A 16,455-nucleotide genomic window follows, 5' to 3' on the forward strand; every position below is an offset into this window, starting at 1 on the left:
TAAAGGTGCTTGATTTATTTGGCAGACTCTTATTTTGAAGGAGAAACGTCACAATTTTGCCACTTTCCGACTAAAAGCTTCAACTTCAAAAACTTCTTTACCCTCGAAGTCCTAAAACTAAATATTAAACCCCTATATACGCGTCTATTATATATTTAATAGTGCACAAGCATTGTGTTCCATTAAGTGTTGAGTAAAGTGCATTAAAGTCCTTGTTGGTTCGGGTATCTATTGTACAACAGAGGTATCTATTGTGTGAGGCAGCAACAGCACGATGGTGATCACATGAATGGATTTCACACAATACAGTAGCTGTGCAGTGTCTTCTCTGCAGGATACATTACATTCATGGACAGGTGCATGGCTCCTCTCTATGTCCCACCTCCTCAGCTCTGTATTTTATTTTGTGTGCTACTTCCACCTAGTGCTTCAGTGGGGAACACACACACACACAAAGTGTTGGTTTATAGAAAAACATTGGCATCCAAGGATTGTTCTTTATTTTAGATTCTTCCCACCACTTTATCAGAAGATAAAACAGATTTCGACTGCAATTGTTTTGGATATGTCTAATATATCACTTGTGTGTCTGAGTCCTTCTGTCCAATGAATTTGATCTTTTATTAGATTAGTTACTGATTGACTTACAAAGTCAAACTTAGTAGGCAGCTATTGAATTGTTACCCTAAAGAAGTAACTCATTAAGTCAGAATGTCACAATTTTGACCGACTGTACTATCTTATTATTATTTATAAAACCAATTCTCAGTAGGTGTGATCATGCTGATCACATCATGCACCACATTTTACTCACCATAACATTTTTACTGTCATAAATATTTTACCTCTGGAGCTGAGTGATGCTTTGACTCCTGCAGAGCCGAGCAGGCCATCATGAATGAGAAGTAGACCCGGTCAGTTTGATGGCGGTCAGGGGTTACGGGGCCTGACAACCTCAGATCTACTTCCATTTATTGATCACCAACACGGACACCACGTCTACGTCTTTTCAGATGAATGTAGCGGCAGCGCGAGCGGAACGGGACTAACACAACGTAGATCTATTTGACTTGGATGTTCCCGTTGCGCAGGAATACTGCGGCATTTACTTTATACTCGCCGAGTCGCAGCGCATGCTCGTATCACTCCGCCGACAGAGGAAATGCTCGTAGACCAATCACATCTGTGTTTACACCATCACCTGTCAAACACACACCCTCTGCTACATTTTCTCTCTGAAAGGTAAGAGTCCTCCGTTTGTTTTATTTTGGCTTTTATCTAGATTCAAACACAGCGGTGGAAGCCGATGTCTGAGCTCAGCTGGGAGAAAAAAAAAAGCCGGTTCGCCTGCAGGGAGAGGCACCCAGGGTTAGCAAGGTTAGCACCCCAGGAGCTAGCGAGCTGGAGCTGGTCATCTGCCGGCCCGGCTTGTTTTGTTTTTTTTGTTTGTTTGTTTTTTTTAACCGATCACAACAAAATCCTTTTGCCTAATCATCTGGGATCGAGGTCGGAGCCCAGCATTGTGTGTCACGTTAGCGAGCACGGCTAACTGATATCCGCAGCCTTTGGCTTGTGTTCGTTGGCCAGCGTTAGCCGAGGATAACTTAGCCTCCGAGCTAACTGGACCGGCCATGCAGCGCGTCCTGAAGCTGGCGATAAAAGATCGGCCGGAGAGAGGGGGCTCCTCAGACAGCACCCTGCACGCCGGATCACACATCACTGTATGTCTGATTTATCTGAGAGGAAACACAGTGATGTTCAGGGTCACAGTTTTAGGCTGCGTGGCAGCGTGTCGAGCGCTCTTTGTGTCTTTCCTCAATTTCAACTTTCACGGTTCCTCGATTTCAGTGTAACGCTGACAGGAGATGAAGATCATCAACAGGACGTTTGCGATTACTGTCACTGAATGGTTGAAAGCTCGAGACTTATTTTTCAAGTTAAAGCAACCACACAATTAAAATTAATAACAACAATAATAGACATTCATATAAAATCTGCTTTTTAAAAACTACATAAGAAATTTCAATAAGTTGAGTATCAAGAGGAGCTACATTACCATATAATTACGCTAATTATTATTAAATCTATTATTAGAGAATTAATGTGGTTGGAGTGTTGAACTGTTATATTAGGCTTTTTTATGCTAATTTATAAATTGTAACTATACATCTGTCTTCTGATTATAGTACAGTATACATGCATGCTCTTCTCTTCATAGTAAGTAGCAGCCAAACAAAGGTGCCAGTGGATATAGAGTACTAATGTTTGTCTCAGAAATATAGGCATGAAATAGCTTTGAGTGGAAATTGCCATATTATAATGCTTGAGTAAATCAGCTAATCACACAGTCAACATACATTTTCCCTCTTTTCACTCTTTGGTTCCATGCAACTGACTTTAGGATCATTGAAATGCCCTTTGTCAGAGTCTGATAGAGTCACATTTCTCACTGAAACTAAACAAGTGAAATATTCAAACCCAGGTCTGCTTGCTGCACTGGAAATATTCTGCATGTCTTGTAGGTTATTTTAATAACTGTTTCCCCCACATTGTAGTCAGGTATATTTGATTATTCTTGTTGAACTACCCCACAGTTTAAACCAAATTTGATGCCTGACCAACTAGCAGCTATGGAGTTATGTGGTTTTTAGGCTGAACTCCAAAAATACTAAGGGAAAAAAAGAAGCATTGTGATTTATATTCAGTGCAGTAATAAGTCACATCATGTGCTCACATTTGGCCATCATACATTTCACTGAATTGAAATTTGTAAAATTCTAAAGGAGGCACAGAGAGATACAGAGAGGGGAGGGGAGAGAAAGGAGGAGAGTGAATCAGATCCAGGCAGTATAAGGTGCAGTGCAGTGTGGGTGTTTACAGTATTAACCTGGTCCCTCTGCTGTAGAGCTTTTGGATTTCCTGTGTTCACTTTTAGTCTGTTCTGCCTGCTGTGCACACAGGAGCTGAAAAACACACTCACACTGAAGCGCCTACGGTAGCCGCTAACTGGACGGACTCTCTGGCAATTGACCTTTTGCTGGTAAGCCTGGACTCACTTTGTGTCATTTAGTTAAATTCATATACTTCTACCTGCATTTACGCTTTGGTTTACAGTTCTTAAAAGGTTTGTTTCTCATTCATTGAGAGGTATCTTGCTCTTTTTTTAATGCTGCATTTAACTCTCAGAGCTTTTCTAGGCAGTCAGGCAGTATCTCCACCAGCAGGGACGCATGCCACTCATGATCTGAATAAACGCTGGGGGTGAATAGTAACGTTACAGTAGAAGCAACCCTATGGGAATGTTTTATGAATTTTAAATCATAACACAAAGTCACTGTTGTGTTCAGCCAGAAGCATCAGGCAGCAGATCCACAAATGTATTTGCATACCTGTTTATGAACAAAAAAAAAAACCAAACACCTTGGCTATAAAGCAAAAACACATTTGTGAGTTTTTCTCATCATCCTCGAGCAGCTCGACCATTATTTCAGAATATCACTTTTATCTTAAAGGTTGAAACCAGAAAAACATTTGATTTCCTCCATCAACTGTTAATTGAGGCCGCATTTTTATCGGGAAATTGCAACTGCCTCTGAGATTTCAATATATTGTTTCTTTTTTTTTTTGGCTCTGCCCGCAAATCATAGGCATAAAAATGCAATATTTTATTTTTCCTAACTCATAGGACCATCTCTTTGTTCATGAAACTGATCTCACAGTTAGTCATGTGAAGTGCTGTCGTAATATGTTTCTGTATTTCACTCAGCTGTAGTTGTGATATATGACTTGTGATAACCTCTTCCCAGAGGCTTTCTATTACCTTGTGTTTTTCTGAGGCTTGTAAAATGTTAATTGGAGCACACCTCAGGTGTAGGGTGCCGCATCGGTGCTCTGTTGAGGGGCAACCTCAATCTTCTGGGGCTTGTGGAAAGCAATCCAGAAAATATAAAACAGTGCATTCAAAGAATGTGAGAACAGCATAAGAGACTGAGTTTAAGAGAAATCTTTCTGTGATCTAGATGGCTTTTTGCTATCGGAGGATCCAGTCAGTTTTTAATGAATGTGAAATTTCATGCATGTACAGAAACTAACTTCATCCTCAGAGATTAAAGGGTTTGATTTATTCATATTTTGCGCTTCATCCTTCTCCACCTTAGTGGAATAGTGGAATAAGTCTTAAACCATGAGCTCAGTGGCAGTGTTAACCCCGGAGAGCTTTGCGGAGCATCGCAGTGGCCTCAAGGACCAGGAGATTACAGGTAACCTTTCGGGGGGGTCCCAATTAGTTGTCCTCCTATAATCCGTATATATATATATGTTATCCACCTATAAGCCCAAGAAATTCTCTTTTCAATTGAATGTTACTTTACTCATATCTGCTTTTGCCATCTAAACCTCTTCTTGGGGCCAGGCTGCGTCCCAGAGGATGAGGCCTACATCCCCACCTATCTGGAAGCCTTCCCGCCGCTGCCAGAGAAGGGAACTCCAGGGGAAAAGTCGGGGGAACCGGCTTCAGCTTGGGGCAGCAAGATCAGGCCCATCAAAGCCTCTGTCATCACACAGGTCAAAAAAACCTCTGACTACATGCATCAACAGTGACAACTGCTCTTACACACGCACCAGTGTTACAAATTAACGCACACAGGCTGATGACCATTGCCGTTGCCAAATTTTTAATTTGCTAACTGCCAACAAGTTATGCATGATGAAATAAAAGCAGTTTGTCTCTGTTTTGCATTTATCAGCTCTTACCCATAACACCATTTTGCCCCAGGCCATTTAGTTCCAGTAAAGATGTTCAATAAATTGCACCTGTTCTGGGAAAATAAGCAATTGAGACTTGCAGTCTGAAATCTGAACCTCATCCCCCCCTCCCCTCCCAACCTGTCTGTCCTCCAGGTCTTCCACGTGCCCCTGGAGGAGCGTCGCTACAAGGACAACAGCCAGTTCGGTGAGGGTGAGGAGGCCAAAGTGTGTCTGGACATCATGCAGCGGACGGGGGCCCATATTGAGCTGTCCCTGGCTAAAGACCAGGGCCTTTCCATCATGGTCACAGGGAAGCTGGACTCTGTCATGAAGGCTCGCAAGGAAATTGTGGCTCGCCTGCAGACACAGGTAATTGTTACGTTACGTTACGTTACATAATTGTGGGTTACTGAATGCATGACAGAGTTAGTTCCTTGACTGGATCTACAGGAAAAAAAAAACAAAACCTCTATTTACTTACACCAGCACAGTACATTAATACCAGAATTAGATTTGAAACTACCAGTAAAGCAGCAAATAAAGGCTTTACTCCATTTAAATAAAATATAGACATCAGTGCCAAATATCTTTGGCTGAAAGTCCTGATATTACATTATATGCTTTCTTTTAGAGTTGTACAGTCAGTCGTTAGATTATCACTGTGGTGTAATATTTTGGAAATGCTTATTTCAGCATTTTGTATATCAATAAATTTTCTGATCATATATTGCTGCAAGAAAGCTGTGAACAATTCATATTGTATGATTAAGGACACCATCAGTTTATTTTTCTACCTGGAAAAAAATTATCTCTCTGTGCTTAATACTCAGGAAATAACTCAATCCAAAGTCACACAAGGGTAGTTAGTATTAGCTGCCACTGGAAAACTACTTACTCTGCAAACAGGCCAGTTTAGGAAAAAAAGTTTCCCTGAAAATTAAACGTCAGCTCCCAAGGGTGGCCTTTCCAGGCTTCAGCAGCAAACATGCTGATTTCCACTTGAATTGGTGCACTAAGGTTTCAACTGAGGTGCGGTTATAGATACAATAGTACAGAAAAGCACTCTGTCCTCTTTGCAAAGCCAAATGCTTCTGTTGTTGTTTACCTACTGAGTGAGCGCTTGTTGTGAAAACTTTCATTACTCAGAGTGTCTGAATGTGGAATGTAAAGCTGCTTCATAATTTAGCTGTGTTTTGTGCTCACACAGCAAAGTTAGGTGCCCTGCTTTTAAATCTACTCCCAAACTATTCCCTAGGCCTCGGCAACAGTTGCCATCCCCAAGGAGCACCATCGTTTTGTCATCGGTAAAAACGGTGAAAAGCTGCAGGAGTTGGAGCTGAAGACCGCCACAAAGATCGCTATTCCACGTCCTGACGACCCCAGCGCCAACATCCGCATCACTGGCACCAAGGAGGGCATTGAGAAGGCTCGCCACGAGATTCTTCTCATCTCTGCTGAACAGGTCAGCACAGCGCACTTCAGTGTGATTTTACGTAGTAACTAAAGGAACTGAAAACTGAAGTGGTTTGTATTGTCTGGGATTTTATGTTTTTATTTGGGTGTACCTCTGCCATTAAGAACCATTAATGCTTAAATATTGAATTACTTTTTGATCCTGTATGTGCGGAATCAGTTAAATTGTCTTTTGAAAACCAATATTTACAAATTCTGCTGTTGAAGTAATTTTTCCTTTCTCCAATTCCTCCTCAGGACAAGCGTGCAGTGGAGCGTTTGTCCCTGGAGAAGGCCTTCCACCCCTTCATCGCTGGTGCCCACAACCGGCTGGTGCAGGAGCTGAGCCAGGAGACAGGCGCCCGCATCAGCATCCCTCCTCCCAGCCTGCCCAAAGACGAGATTGTCATCACTGGAGAGAAGGAGGCTGTTGCCCTGGCGGTCAACCGCATTCGAACCATCTACGATGACAAGGTATTTTGTTCAGGGGTGATGGTTAACAGAACCACAGAAATCACAGAAAGCCTATAAGGACAATTAAAACAAAATTAACCTGGTGCCTGATAGAGTTTATAATTGACTTTCAAAGTTAAATTGGTTTCAGCTTTATTAGAGAGCTTCTGTCTTTCAGTTCAGTTAAAGACGTAAATTTTATGCCACAAATTTCAGCTTATGAGCTGGTTCTGCCTTCATTGTGCTAGAATACCAAAATAACTTTTCAAACTTTAACTTTGATTTATGTTATGCCATCTGAATCAGAAATACCAGATACCTTTATTTATTTCAGCATACTCCTATCTTTTTTTGCTTCTCTTGTTTTTGTCTCCCGTTTTGTAAAATCTTTCTTGTCTTCTTAATCAAAATTTAAATGCTGCTAAATTAAGCGGGAACGCAATTATCAATGGAAGCATACAGAGAAAAACTAAATAGGAGAATCTAGGGACATTTGTTGAGTCAAACACTTGGTTTGTTTACATCCTTACTAGCTTGTTTTGTGATTTAGATTTTTGTGCTACTTTTTAGCGTGCACTACAATTATGCTGAACAATTCAGACACTCAGGCAGAGGGTTTGAGGTTGAATGACAAGACATGCATGACTGCAGGTGTTACCTTTGTGGCTCACCACACGCTGACTTCAACCACTTCTTTACTCTGCTGCCTAAATCTTCAAACTTCCCCTACAACAAAACCTAGTAGAAAAACTGTTATCGCTGTAACAAGAAACTACAAAAGATGGACTGATGAAACATGAAGAGGAAATGTTTGTGTGTGTGTGTGTTTGTGTTTTTGTGCATCCACCAGATGAGCACTGGTGATAGGCAAGCCAGAGATAATGTGGAAAGAAAATTGGATTTCACCAGAGAACAACAGGATGAGAATGATAATTTGATTCAGTGCATATGTATGAGAGACAAAAACAAATAAAATTTCTCTGCTTTCAATCACTCTCAGTGTCTGTCCTCTCCCCCTCTGCTCATCTTTTGCCCATTTATTTATTTATTTCCCTTTGCCTTCCTGCTGGTAAATCCACTCTCTGTTCACCCCAGCCTCTCTCTGCTCTGTCCTTCCTGCTTCCTGACTTTCATTTCTCTTTTTGCCTCCTGTTGCGTTCTCATCCATCCCTCAATTTCACCTCTTCCTCCATCTGTACTTCCTCGTAATGTAGTTGTATTTTTTCGCTGCTGCTCATGACTTACAACCTTGTCCCCTGCAGAAGAGAAAGACCACCACTATCTCTGTAGAGGTGAAGAAGTCTCAGCATAAGTACATCATCGGTCCGAAGGGCAACACCCTGCAGGAGATCCTGGAGGCCACGGGTGTGTCCGTGGAGATGCCCCCTCTGGACTCTGGCTCAGAAACCATCATCCTCAGGGGGGAGCCTGACAAGCTGGGACCAGCACTGACACAGGTCTATGCCAAGGTGAGTAAGAGGAGTGGGGAGTGCGTGGCATGGACAAATAAAGCACAATAGTTTAAAAGAGGGGACAAACAAATCTCTGTGTAGCTTATATATTGTAAATGCATGATTGTGAGTGATTTATGAATGTTCACTTTTGTGGTCTGTGCAGGCGAAGAGCGTGATGGTGGTGGAGGTGACTGCTCCAGCGTGGCTGCATCGTTTTATCATTGGCAAGAAGGGACAGAATATTGGGCGGATCACACAGCAGTTACCACGGGTGAGGGCAGACCAGGGAGATCTTGTGCAATGCAAAGCCAGAGATAAAAACACAAATCCCTCATCCTGCTCCTCCTCTAATATCACAGGAAGCAGTAAATGGTGCATATAAAGACCTCATGAAGGAGGTGAACAGGGAGCTCTCTGATCGGGATCGTCCTTTTTGTGTTGATAGGTTCACATCGAGTTCACAGATGGTGAGGAGCGCATCAGTCTGGAGGGGCCAACAGAGGAAGTGGAGCAGGCTCAGGCCCAGATACAGGAGATCATAAAGGACCTGGTCAGTAAACAAACAAACACACATAAGAGAGAGCTAAATTCAGGACTTCTCCAAAATATCTCGAGCGAGAGAGAAAATAAATTTTTCAGTGGTGTTAGTCAGCCCATAACATGAGGACTACAACGGAAGAACCAGGGTTGGGTTTTGTACCACCGAGAATGAAGTACAACTTAAACCTCTCTCTTTGTTTAGCTGGTGAGGATGGACTACACTGAAGTCATCATCGACCAGCGTTTCCACAGGCACCTCATCGGAAAGAACGGAGCCAACAGTGAGTAAACATCAGTTCTGATGATCTTAATAGAAAAAAACTAGGACACCTCCTCTGCCGGGGCTAAGCTTTTGAACGCCACTGGGGGTAGCCAGTTTTAAATATGTGTAAAGTGCTTCAGTGAAAACCATCCACCACATTCAGTAGATTGTATCTCAAAGCAAACACACATTCAGTAGCTGTTAAAGTTACTTACCTTAAGGTACCTTTACTTACCTTTAATAGGAACTCAATTTTTCACAGTGTAAAATGGAGAATTGGACAATGGTACCAGAGAGATGTGGCAAGTTTTCTGAAGACTTTGATAAATTTTTTTTCTACAAAGGAAAACCGTTGGATATGAGTCTCGCACAAATTAGTTGAAGTGAAGCAAATGTGCTTTGTTAACTAAGAAGCTCCAGTCTTTGTAGAGACACCTTTCAAACCTCCAACAGGCAGGCCCTTGTGTCTTCAGATATGTGGATGGCATATCTCTGAGAATTTACCCCCACCTTTCTCTTCCTGCTTATATCTCCTTTTTTCTCCCTGCAGTCAATCGGATCAAGGAGCAGTACAAAGTATCAGTACGAATCCCTCAGGACTCGGAGCGAAGCGGTCTGGTCCGGATTGAAGGAGATCCTAAAGGGGTCCAGCTTGCACGTAGAGAACTCATTGAGATGGTCCAGAGGATGGTGAGAATGGGTTCAGTTTGGGTTTGGGTAGTTCATTTATACTGGTCAATGGGAACCAAAAAAACAAAACCTTTCGTCACTTCACATCCTTCATATGTTCCAGGAAAATGAACGTACCAAAGACCTGATCGTGGAGCAGAAGTTCCATCGGACAATCATCGGCCAGAAGGGAGAAAAGATCAAAGAAGTTCGAGATAAGTTCCCTGAGGTGAATGTTCCTGCAAGTTATCTCTCCTATTCATAAAAAATGATAAAGTAATTACTTGTGATTTAATTTGATGAGTATTATCTCATCTACTTCCAGGTCATTATCAACTTCCCTGACCCGTCACAGAAGAGTGACATTGTCCAACTGAGAGGGCCGAAGAATGAGGTGGAGAAATGTGCAAAGTTCCTGCAGAAGATCATTGCTGACCTGGTATGACCCATCACTGTCTGTCCATGTCTCTGTGTCTGTCTCAGTATCTCTGCTCCAGGCCTCACAGCAGCTTTCTGTCTTTTTCAGATTGAGAACAGCTTCTCGCTGTCCGTCCCCATCTTCAAGCAATTTCACAAAAATATAATTGGAAAGGGTGGCGCCAATATCAAAAAGGTGAGAGTTTAAATTGATTTAGAGAATTTGACAAACACATAAAAAAAATCTTCAAAAAAAATCCTCATAGCTTAATTCAGAACACTGAAGATAACAAAAGTTGTTTGTGCCACCAGATCCGTGAAGAGACCAACACTAAGATTGACCTCCCGACCGAGAACAGCAACTCGGAGATGATCATCATTACAGGCAAAAAGAGCAACTGTGAGGTGGCCAGAGAGCGAATCCTCGCCATTCAGAGAGAACTGGTGAGAGATGCCAGATGCAGCCAGTGCTGTGCTGTCATTTGTGATGATTCTGGAACACAACCACTTCTTACCGCCTTCATGGTCGAAAGTTTAAATTTGACTCCCACTTATTTACCTTCAAGCTTCTGAGCTCTTCAAACTGAAAAAGACTATCTGAAATTTTAGCCGCATAATTGCAACTGAGTAAACATTCATCTGCTGGGGACTGCCATGAGATTGTGATTAAAAAGCTTAAGCTGTAAGTATCTTGAGCAGACGGTTTTCATCACCATTTCTTGCTCTTCCTCCCATCAGGCCAACATCAAGGAGTCAGAGGTCACCATCCCAGCCAAATTGCACAACTCCCTGATTGGCTCCAAAGGCTGCCTTGTCCGCTCCATCATGGAAGACTGCGGTGGCGTTCACATCCATTTTCCCTCTGAGGGCTCTGGCTCGGACAAGGTCACCATCAGAGGGCCGGCAGGAGAGGTGGAGAAGGCCAAGAAACAGCTGCTGCAGTTGGCTGAGGAGAAGGTGGGTGTGAACAGGCAGATGGAGGTTTGAGCAGTAATTGCAAGGGATAAAAAAAAGAGAATGAACAGAACAGGTGTCTGATTTATTCAGAAGTGAGGTACTATAAAAAAGACGAGGAGAATGCAAATATTCACATCCTTTTCCTGCCCCCTGTTTATAGCAAGTCAACAACTTCACTGCTGAGCTGCAAGCAAAACCAGAATACCATAAATTCTTGATTGGCCGTGGTGGGGCGAATATCCGCCGTGTGCGGGACAAGACAGGGGCTCGAATTATCTTCCCCTCACCGGATGATACAGAGCAGGAGCTGATCACCATCGTAGGAAAAGAGGAGGCTGTTCGTCAGGCTCAGAAGGAGCTCGAAATTTTGGTCAAAAACCTGGTAATTACATCTTTCTTCAAATCCTCTTTGACGTATTTATTGAATTTGTCAAGATGAGTTTCTTGGGCAGCCTATTTATGTATTTATTTGTTCTCTCATGCTCCAGGATGATGTGGTAGAGGACACGATGGTTGTGGACATTCGCCACCACCGCCACTTTGTATGTCGGAGAGGCCAGGTGCTGAGGGAGTTGGCTGAGGAGTACGGCGGCGTGGCCGTCAGCTTCCCTCGCACCGGAGCCAACAGTCAGCGGGTCTCTCTGAAGGGAGCCAAGGACTGTGTGGACGCTGCAAAGAAACGCATCCAGGAGATCATCGAGGACCTGGTGAGACACCATTGAAGTGTTTTTGCTGTGTTGTCATTTTGGATAACTTGTTAAAATACTTTCAGTTGAGTGAAGCCACCTTGCTACAATGATTTTTTTTTTTACATCCAGAACACAATCTGTGTTTGCCATCATTGCCTTTGTTGCACAGTTGTCTTCTCCCTTCCCAGGAGTCCCAGGTGAGCGTGGAGGTGGCCATCCCTCAGCGTTACCACCGCGCCATCATGGGCCCTAAGGGCTTCCGCATCCAGCACATCACCAGGGAACACGAAGTTCAAATCAAGTTCCCTGAGAGAGATGACAGCACCGCAGGTCAGAAACATAAGAAAAGATGTGTACATGCAGCACTGATGGAGTTGTTTTTCTGTCAATCCATTTTCATGGTGAAATTACAGGCCAGGAGGCTCCACCACAAGAGAACGGTGAGGTCAGTCCAGAGGCGGAGTTTGTCCCCCGCAAATGTGACATCATCACCATCTCTGGGAGGGCAGAAAAGTGTGAGCTGGCTAAAGCCGCCTTACTGGTAGGTACCATGTTTTTTTTTTTTTTCTCGGTTAGATGCGATGCCATCTGTTTTTGTTTTTGTTTTGTGTTTTTCACTGCTAGTAACGACAATGTTGCTGCCTCCTACTCCAGGCGTTGGTACCCATAACAGAGGATGTGGAAGTCTCTTACGAGCTGCATCGCTACATCATTGGCCAGAAAGGCAGTGGGATAAGGAAGATGATGGAGGAGTATGAGGTTAGCTGACACTCTGGTGCCACCTCCTGGCCAAGAGACTCTTTACACTGCAGGTCCCAAAACCCACATTAGTGGGGGCTCACCTGTTGTAACAAATTCAAGGGAATTAATTTAGAATAGAGATAAATGTGAGAGACTTTGAAGTGATTGTGTTAATGGTTTTTCCTGTGCAGGTGAACATCTGGGTGCCGCAGCCTGAGAAGCAGCTAGATGTGATCAAGGTGACGGGTCTGGCGGCCAACGTGGAGCGAGCCAAACAGGGTCTCCTGGAGAGGGTGAAAGAACTGCAGGCCGAGCAGGAAGACAGGGTAACACTTTCAAAAACCCATCTCTGTTCCCGGAAAACATCAAGTAACAGTAATTTATACACATCAGTAGGTCTCCTCCTTATTGCTGACTTAATGTGTCAGAAATTGCAGAATTCAAACTCCTAAACTGTCTCAGCAGCAGCAGTGAAGGTGCTTATTCTTCTACATCCAAACAGTATTACATATAAAACGTAGTTCTGGCTTCTCTTTAAACACGTTAATCTTTGTGCTCTTGCTGAATATTCCAGCTTTGTGTTTGTCCCCCACCAGGCCCTGCGCAGCTTCAAGATCACCATGTCTGTAGATCCAAAGTTTCATCCGAAGATCATTGGTCGCAAGGGAGCCGTCATCTCTCAAATCAGAAAAGACCATGACGTCAGCATCCAGTTCCCTGACAAAGGAGACGAGCAGCAGGTTTGTGGAGTGAAGCACAACTAAATGTTGGTTACCTCGTTTCCCATCACATATTTCCACCTCATCCTGGTTTTTTTTTTTGTTTGTTTGTTTTTCAAATGCCCTCTCAGGATCTGATCGTGATTTCGGGGTACGAACGTAACGTGGAGGAGGCGCGTCAGGCCATCCAGCAGCTGGTCGCTGAGTTGCAGGAGATGGTGAGCCAAGATGTCCACCTGGACCCTCGGACTCACGCTCGCATCATCGGTGCCCGAGGAAAAGCCATCCGCAAGCTGATGGAGGAGTTCAAGGTCAGATGTTTGTTGTCTATGAAAAGGGTCATAGCTGAATTCCTGTTTTGTTTTTTGTTTTTTGTTTTTTTATATGTTTTTCCAACTCATCGTAAGCATGTTCTCCTCTTATTTCCATTTTCAGGTGGATATCAGATTCCCTCAGCCCAGTTCTGACGAGCCTGACAAAGTGACTGTAACGGGCCTTCCTGAGACTGTTGACAACGCCATCGACCACCTGCTCAACTTGGAGGAAGAATATGTGAGTTCATCCAGACAGGGCCGCATTCAATCCAAATACAGAGAGACAACTCTGTGACAGCAGAGCAGAAGGAAAGGAGGCTGCTTTAAAAGCTGTTTTCTTCTCCTCTGCCTTCGCCTCGCAGTTGCTCAGTGTGACAGAGACGGAGACCTTGGCGGCATACATGAAGCCTCCGTCTCGCTATGGAGGGGGAGGGGGAGCGGGAGGAGTGGACGACAGCAGTGGGGGTCCAGCTAAGGGCTTTGTTGTGCGGGACGCCCCCTGGAATGCAGCAGGGAACAAGGTGGGATGTGCTTCTTTTTCTTTTTTTTTCCCCCATCGTGCAAAACAACTAATCTCTCAGTATTTTGACATGTGTACCAAACTCTCTGTGTTGGCTTGTTCCAGGCTCCTGACATGAGCAGTGCTGAGGATTTCCCCACGTTTGGGACCGGTGTGGCCCCAAAACAAGCGTCGGCCTGGGGCCCCAAGAAGTTCTGAAGCTGCTCATCTGGAGGAAAACAAAACCCTTCTGTAAAGTAGATGATGAGAGACACAACAAATCTCTCATCAAATTGCTGCTCGCCTTTCTTCCTTCCTCCTCTCTTTAGTGACCTCCCTTCGTCTCCCTTTCTCTGTAAATGCCCTGTATCCTGCTCCCAAAGCCAGCCACAATGAATTCTGGGAGAACTATCCCCTCTTTTGTCCTTATCTGTCTCTCTACTTAGTACCTCCACCTCCCCCTCCTCCTTGAGAGGGGTAACAAAAAAAAACAAAACAAAACACAAAAAAAAACATTGAATGCTCCCGTCATAATTTTGCTGTCCTACTCCACCTCTCCAGTTGCACCACTCCTGGCGTTATCACTGAAACATTGAAAAAAACAAAACAGCAGTCCCACTTTTTTCCACCTCCGACTGCCAAACTCTCCTGTCAGCTCGCTGCCGAGCCAGAAGGCACCAAAACAAGGTGTGGGGTGAAGATGTATCCAAGTTATCGCAGATATTTCTTGGATTTTTTACACTTGCAGTGAAAAAGAAGAAGGCAGTCTGTGTTTTACTGTGCAAGAATAGTTTGTAAACAGCAGCATCTTTTATGAATCTTTTCCTGTGTTTTCTCATTTTAAGAGGAAGTTTGTTGCGGGCTCATCTTCTAACGTGGTGCAGCAGGTGAGGCAATGAGCTGTGTGTGTCTGTGTGCGTGAGTGTGTGTTGGTGGGTTCAGGAGAGGTTATTTACCCACACAGAGTTTGTAGAGTCCCTCTTTTTCTTATTTCTTTCCACGGTGGGAGCAAAAACAGCTGCTGTAGTCGACTTTATGGAGGTTTTCCCCTTTGAATCATAAGGTGTGGAAGTTTCCTTTTCCGATTGTAATGAAAAATGTCATTTTGTCACAACTGTTTATTTATTCAAAAAGGAGCCATTTTATTTGAACTATCGTGATATTGCGTTTGTTTTTTTTTTTAAGCACTGACTGTAGCTTGATGCTTACAACCTTAAGTTTGGGAGTGGATGATGTATGTCCGGGTTTTGGAACATGTTGCCAGTTATGTGTAAGTGTACAAAGAACTTTTGGCTATTTTTTTAAACTGTGGGATTTTTGTTGTTGTTGGTTTGTGGCATATTTGGAAGACTGTATGTATGTATGTGTGTGCGCGTGTGGAAGTTAAGATGTATATTTGAATGAAGCTGAACCAAACTTTTATATGGTCCTTTGTCCATTTGTCTCTCTTCTCGGAGCTCGTCATCAACACTCAATGATTCCTGTCAACTTTCTCACAATGCTGCTTAAAATCTGACGCCACCCCTCAAAAAAAAAAACAACAAAAAGTAAGACTTTATATAAACAGCTGGAATTTGGTTTTCCTTGCCTTTAAGTGTTTCTCATGCATTTTGTGATATTTTCTGGCAAACATCTTTATTGCCCCTTTTCCTTTTTCCACATTAACCAACGTCTCATGTTGCTAAAACTCAATTACCCAGATTTGACTTCAATTAATCAAAGGCTCGCTCCTGTTTTTAAATGAATAGTTAAACATTTTTGGTAAACACTTTTTTTTTTTTTTTAACTGAAGCTCCAGCAACACAGACATGATGGTGGTGTTTTGCCCAAAGTATTGAACTATTTGAGGTAAATCTGAAAGGCTGGGAAGAGCTCAGGGTCAAAATGAACAGTGCGTCGTCACCGGGCATTTAAACAAAAAAACAAACAAACTCAGGGTCCAATTTAAAAGGGGGGGCTGGTGCAGAAGTCTGTCTTGACAGCTGAAAGCAGATTAGTAAACTAAACCGTCTATGCAACCCTAGGATCATCCAGCTGATCACTGTCTGTTAGCGGTACGCCATCATTTGTGGGACAGCAAACTAGTAGGTTGTCTATTTTTAGTTGTTGAACTTTTAAATCACTTCTTGTCTGTTCTTAGATGGCAGAACAGAGCTGCCCCTGAAGCAGCCACGGTTTCTGTAAAAAGCTATGAAAAAACACACTATTGGCCTTAAAGAGTAATTAGTCCACAGCATTTTGGAAAAGGATGTGACTGAGAAAGTATGCAACGCTGCAATAACATGTCAGTGACCGGACTTTTCTTTCCTATTAATAAAATGTGGAAAAAAGAAAACAAAAGCACCAGTAGGCTTTGTCTGTTTTCTTCATGCCATCTTTTTGTTGAGCTCCCCTTCTCCCAAAAAAGACCCACTATCAACTATTTTTCTGTGCATACTGTCTGTCATTTTAATTTTTTATAAATCAGGAAGATATGATTTGTTATGTAACAGCCTGTACAACGTAACATACAGAAAACAAACAAAAGGAAACAAAACAATACA

At 43.1% G+C, this 16,455-nt stretch overlaps 1 protein-coding gene across 1 annotated transcript; it reads left to right on the top strand.

The window, feature by feature from the left end:
* Positions 1-1,163: 1,163 nt before the first annotated feature.
* Positions 1,164-14,440, top strand: hdlbpb (high density lipoprotein binding protein b). Its single transcript, XM_029525815.1, has 28 exons — positions 1,164-1,242; positions 2,961-3,040; positions 4,158-4,259; positions 4,412-4,563; positions 4,900-5,115; positions 6,002-6,208; positions 6,457-6,672; positions 7,914-8,120; positions 8,269-8,376; positions 8,551-8,655; positions 8,848-8,926; positions 9,458-9,597; positions 9,701-9,805; positions 9,902-10,015; positions 10,103-10,189; positions 10,306-10,437; positions 10,732-10,950; positions 11,111-11,332; positions 11,439-11,657; positions 11,828-11,969; positions 12,053-12,180; positions 12,294-12,398; positions 12,572-12,706; positions 12,977-13,120; positions 13,231-13,410; positions 13,535-13,651; positions 13,776-13,934; positions 14,039-14,440. The coding sequence occupies exons 3-28, from the start codon at positions 4,184-4,186 to the stop codon at positions 14,129-14,131; spliced, it is 3,807 nt and encodes a 1,268-aa protein (XP_029381675.1). The 5' UTR covers positions 1,164-1,242; positions 2,961-3,040; positions 4,158-4,183; the 3' UTR covers positions 14,132-14,440.
* Positions 14,441-16,455: the final 2,015 nt, after the last annotated feature.

Source organism: Echeneis naucrates, chromosome 18 (assembly GCF_900963305.1).
Source record: "Echeneis naucrates chromosome 18, fEcheNa1.1, whole genome shotgun sequence".
NCBI classification, from domain to species: Eukaryota; Metazoa; Chordata; class Actinopteri; order Carangiformes; family Echeneidae; genus Echeneis; species Echeneis naucrates.